This window comes from Zerene cesonia, chromosome 27 (genome assembly GCF_012273895.1).
Source record: "Zerene cesonia ecotype Mississippi chromosome 27, Zerene_cesonia_1.1, whole genome shotgun sequence".
In the NCBI taxonomy this organism is placed as follows: Eukaryota; Metazoa; Arthropoda; class Insecta; order Lepidoptera; family Pieridae; genus Zerene; species Zerene cesonia.
Genome location: NC_052128.1, coordinates 6,704,555 through 6,710,064, shown reverse-complemented (window position 1 = coordinate 6,710,064; position 5,510 = coordinate 6,704,555). Strand labels below are relative to the sequence as shown.

At 33.8% G+C, this 5,510-nt stretch overlaps 2 protein-coding genes across 2 annotated transcripts in view; one reads left to right on the top strand and one right to left on the bottom strand.

Annotated features, from left to right (window-relative positions):
- Positions 1 to 178: 178 nt before the first annotated feature.
- LOC119837345 (zinc finger protein 330 homolog) lies at positions 179 to 2,450 on the bottom strand. Its single transcript, XM_038362898.1, has 7 exons — positions 2,172 to 2,450; positions 1,940 to 2,090; positions 1,719 to 1,830; positions 1,484 to 1,603; positions 978 to 1,139; positions 599 to 682; positions 179 to 390 (listed from the first exon to the last, which is right to left on the bottom strand). Exons 1-7 carry the CDS (start codon positions 2,309 to 2,311, stop codon positions 236 to 238), a joined length of 924 nt encoding a protein of 307 aa, XP_038218826.1. The 5' UTR covers positions 2,312 to 2,450; the 3' UTR covers positions 179 to 235.
- A 476-nt stretch (positions 2,451 to 2,926) lies between these two features.
- Positions 2,927 to 5,510, top strand: part of LOC119837382 (lysoplasmalogenase-like protein TMEM86A) — a 9,642-nt gene continuing 7,058 nt past the window's right edge. The window contains exon 1 of the mRNA XM_038362950.1: positions 2,927 to 3,216. Coding sequence (XP_038218878.1) covers positions 3,196 to 3,216 — 21 coding nt within the window. The 5' untranslated portion in view covers positions 2,927 to 3,195. The remainder of the gene's footprint in view (positions 3,217 to 5,510) is intronic.

Sequence of the window (5,510 nt, the reverse complement as noted above, 5' to 3'; positions counted from 1 at the left end):
ATTTTATACATATAAGAAATTCTGTCACTAATGATGAAGGATTTTCGGAAATTTATATTCTGCATAATTTGGGAAAGTAATTCAATTATAGAGGTTAAAAGGACTAAATAGTAAAGTAGTACAGAGTAAATGGCTAATTAAATGATAAAACTTTACTTTTCTCAATAAAAACACAGGGTTGATATTAAAATACATTTAATATAAATATCATTGCTACGAAGTGCATAGTATATAATTAAGATTTGCCATCAGCTGTCGAAGCGCCGTCCTCAGATGTCTGAGCAGGCTCCTTGGACTCTTCTTCAGAGCTTTCCTCACTCTCTTCTTCTTCATCTTCATCTTCAGACTCCGAGTATGAGTAGTCGCCAGCTTCCTCATTATCATAATCAGCTGAAACATTTAAATATTGATAAATCAAAGATCAACTCATAACTTCTAACACTCAATCACTATTAATATATTTTAGTTTATATGTATATTTATGTGAGTTCAAGGTAAGACTATATAGTAGTTTAAAAATGTTATTGTTGAAAGCATTTTTTTTATTTAAATGTGCATCATTGTTATCATATTTATCTATTCTATAATAATTGCATACCAGTTTGGCCATAGGAGGAGTAGTCCCCATAGTCGTCATCTTCAGGTGCCGCAGTCCCTTGTCGTCCATAGCGATGTGACCGTGCTGCAAATACAAACATTATTTTGCTAAATGTACATATAACACAATCTCATTTTATCGATTGATTTTCCTACAGACAGAAAACCAGTTTAGGCTGAATTGGAAAATGGGCCAAATTTAGTTAATTTTATAATGCTTAAATGTGTAAAATCACAAAAATGCATTATGCCTACCTACTTCAATAAAAATTATGAGATTGATAATAAAAGTCATCACAAGCTGAGCATGAATCACAGGAGTTAATTTCTAATAAGATAATAGAGTTGTGATAAATTAAATATCAGAAACTGTTACATACTGGACATAGCTAGATCTGATGTGACATGCAGCGAGTAGGCACAGCGTGGGCAAGGCGGAGGGCCGCGGGTCGGTTTGGCGCCTCGCCGCCGCACGTGCTCCTCACAAAAGCATGTCTTGCAGCGCAGGCACGAGTACTGCCCCAGGCGATTACATGACTGGCCTGCAACATACGCACCCACAATCACATATTTATTTTGTATTTGCTTTAGATTTAAATGAAATAGACATCATCATCATCAGCCCATATATCGATTTTGAAGACCGAGGTTATGACATAAACAAACTTTAAAAATAAGGTAAGGCCTGATTTTAATTAAGGTATATTTAGTTTACAACTCAACTAAACTGAAGAGTTTACAAATGTTGTGTGTAATGTTCAAGATATTTAAAAATCAGTTCAAATAACTCATTAGTGTGTAGTCACTCTTGATCATAAACACACATTTGGTATGTTTGAATCTAGCGTAGCATCTAGCAGTTATTCAATATATGATTTCAACTCACATTTATATGTCTCAGATTCCAACACTTGACAGGAGGCTTGGTGCTCAAATTGGTCATCTTCACAGAGAAAGCCCTGGCAGAAGCAGCAGCGGAATACTCGCCCACCATGCTCCCACACACCTCAGATAATTATATTATATTAATACTCAAAAATGTATTTTTTTACTAGCCATATCAATATTAATAAATAAATATAAACATAAATTATGAAAAAAGGGTCTTTAAAAATATTTACCTCTTTCACACTCAATGCAGACAGCGTCAGCTAGAGGACAAGTGCATGCGTGAGACTGTAAGCACTTCCTTCCGTGACATACCCACGCCTCACAAAAGTCACAGATTGCACCCTGTAATTAATAAGACATTTCTATCATAATTGCTCCAAATCTCTAACTATAGATACACTAAGACGAAAGCACAACAGTTTTGTTAATCATAAATAGAAACGTTACTTACGACCATGCCCATGCCAGTGGTGTAGACGCCCGGATGGCGCACTACGCAGTCACCAGACTTCAGCATACATTTTACCTTTCCGCATTGCGCGCACACAGGCAGGCGCTGCAGGGCTGAACAGAAATAACAGAAAGCCCGACTTTTCTGTTTCCTACAAAACCAATTATCATGTAAGGTACAAAACATACCATAAACTAAATATTATCAAAGATTGCATAAACAAAACATTTACTTTTGGCACTTATCACATTCCATGGGTAGATTGCATGGATGTTGAGCTAAGTCAATATGACCTCTTGCATTACGAATTTCCTTCTGACGTAGCTTTTGCTTTTCAGCTTTTTTACGTTGACCTGTCTTTTTCTTTGGCATTTCTACCTTTTATTTGGTACACGGCAGTAGTTACTTAATCACACCCTCTCTACACCAAAAACTATACTTTCTTTGCTATAGTTTTTTCATTCACGTTGCAAACCACCACGCAAACCGAAACCACTTTTTGCAATTTGTAAATGTCAACCGTCAAAACCACGTCAAAACTTTGACATTTTTAATTGTCAACGACATAAGGACAACATGAAAACAAAAATAGCTTTAAATAATTGGTGCTTCGCAAGAATATATTAAATGTAAATATTTTCTATCCTATTGATTAATGCCTTATCGTTCTATAAATTCTTTCAAGTCTACTCACAAACAATTCTTCTTATATTCTCAAACTGTACGCAATTTGCCATTTAGATCATTAATCAAAATAATAAAATAAAAACTAAGTAAATACTAATTGTAATTTAAAATGTACGAATATGGGAAAATTAATTTTGATTAAATTTTATTGTACTGAACATAGATGTTGTTTCCGAATTTTCTGTGTGTTGTTTCCGATCATAATATAAATCTACTAAATTTAAAAGCTATATGTATGCCTTATGTTAGCTTAGATACTTGATACATTTGTTTTTGTTGGTTCATCATTGCGCATTTAGCTTCAAGGATCAAAATATTTTTGTACCGCTTCGTGGGGGAGGGCTCGTTGATACGCTTCCTTAATCGGAATATTACTTATTGCTGTGACTTATTCAAACTTCAATTATTGTTAATTGAATATAGTTGTAATGGTTTAAATCTTTGTTTTTGTGTGTAGGCATATAACGTTAATCTTTGTTCGTTTGTATACAGATTTTTATAATTACAATAACAAAATATAAATAACTAGTGTGACTTTTGAATTGTTGTTCGAAAAAAAAAACACTGCTATGGTATCGCCAACAAATTTGGTAAGTAAAAAATTTAAAAATATGTTATTTAATAAGTAAATATTTTTAAATTATAAAATTTTATTCTCGATCAGTAATTTTCGGAATTTATTTATTATATAATCCTGCTATATTTTTTAGTATCTGTCCTAATATAATTTCGTAGCGGAAGGAATAATTTATTTACGCACAGTAGTTACGATTACGTATTTCGAAGACGCAACGCCGAGATCCCATTGCTCAAGAAAGCGATTTGGTGACGTAGGTGGACGTAGATATGTGTTAAAAAATCATTATTTGTTTTAATCTTTACTGATATTGTAAATGCAAAAGTAACTCTACCTGTCTGTCCGCGTGTCTGTAAGTCTGTCTGTCTGTCTGTCGGCGAGTCTCGTCTTAAGCATCAACCCCAAGACTGATTTGAATGAAATTGAATACAAATATAGTTTGAAACCTGACATAGGACATAGAATAGGTTTTATCCTGGAAATCCCACGGGAACGAGAACTATACGGGTAAAAATCCGGGAATGTTCCTTTGACTACGCAAGCAAAGACGCGGGGTGAAATCTAGTGCAGGATAAATTGATTTCATTAATTGTGAAATAGAGTCGGTCAGACCCAGTTACTTTAGCATTCATTATGTTAGTAGGGATTAGTATTATTAAACTATAAAATATACACACATCCAATGCAATAAAAATTTAATTTCAAATAATTGTCTAGAATAAAATGTTATGTCCATAGTCTGAATTCCGTCGGACGTAGGGCTCGCAACACGTAAACATATAAACGGTTAACCTTCACAGACGCTGTGTGGCGTGTGCAGTGTGCACCTCACCTCACACCTCACACGTCACACGTGCTTGCAGAACAGAATAGATCAATACTGCGATGCCTCCGCTCTACAGACCGTCTGAATGTATTAACCTTCCCATATCTATATCTGTAATACATTTCAAACCTATGTAGTGTTCAATTATTGTGCCTTTCGTTACACATATAACGTGAGGTATACGTGAAACCGCTATAAATGGAAATTGAAAGAACCTTGAATTTTTTATCACTTAAAGAGCCTTTTTATTTACCTACCCATTTTCCCAAATAAGCAGGTTTACACGCGTCTTATTTATTGAGGGTCGCACAAGTCACGATAGCCTCTCTAATATTATTGATGCGATAGTGTAGTTATTTGTTTATTTATTTATTGTTATTTTCACATCGCAACGAACACGTTTTTTTTGCAATTTTGATGTCTGGATATAGTTCTGAGATAGGAGTTCTGATATAGGAGTCTAGAGAGTGAACATTGCTACTTTTTACCGCGGTGAAAATCTCTTTTTTGTATGGGATTTCATTTGACAACGCAGGTGAAAATTTAGTACGTAATAGTATTGATAAGCAAAGCAAGCCTGACCGTACTGACCGTAAATGAATATGTTGTTAAGTTATTTAGCTGTACTTACAATAAAGTACGAAAAAAATATTATTAATTTAAGTAGGTTTTTTTTTTTATATATATATATATATATGTATATAGCGATAAGACCGCCTATTGTACTTAGATGTAAGTTTTATTTGTCTCCTTTCTTTTTCTTTAATGTTAATTAAGTGCAATGAAGAATAAATAAATAAATAAAAATACGTTTGAAATTTCATAGTAACTGAGATATTTTTATTCAAATATGATAGGAATTTGTTGTAAATATCTGACAGATCATGCTGACCGTGGTTGTTTTTAAAAGAGTGGCGTCAGCATTGCGGAGCATTGCTATCGCCCATACTGAATGATGTAGCAAAAAAAAAAACGCTAGGCTCGAGTTGAACTCTCCCGGACCAGCGCGCGCTCAGCTTTTTATAGAGAAATTGGATGTATTATTTGTTTGAATAAAGCATCCATTCTCGCAACTTAAACTAAAATTTATAAACAAAACGCTTTAAAAAATTATCACGTGATTACAGAGAGTGAATCAGTTATTTTTCAAATGTTACCAACAAATATTAAAGAATAATAATCTGTGTTCTTAATTTGATAAACATTATTTTGAACATAATTGCAATCAATGAATCAGATTTTTTTTAAAAGATGCGTGACTATGTTGTTTGAAGTGCGGCTACCCGCCGACATATCAATATCAGAAAGTTCTCACATCCAGGGCCCACTCCTCAGGTCACTTTTATTTATTTGTAAGTAAGGCGTTCATTATAATTATACGTAAAAGTAATGGGAACAATCGTAATAGAAATGATAATATATATAATTGGAATCTCGGAATCGGCTCCAACGATTTTCATTAAATTTTGTATAATGGGGGG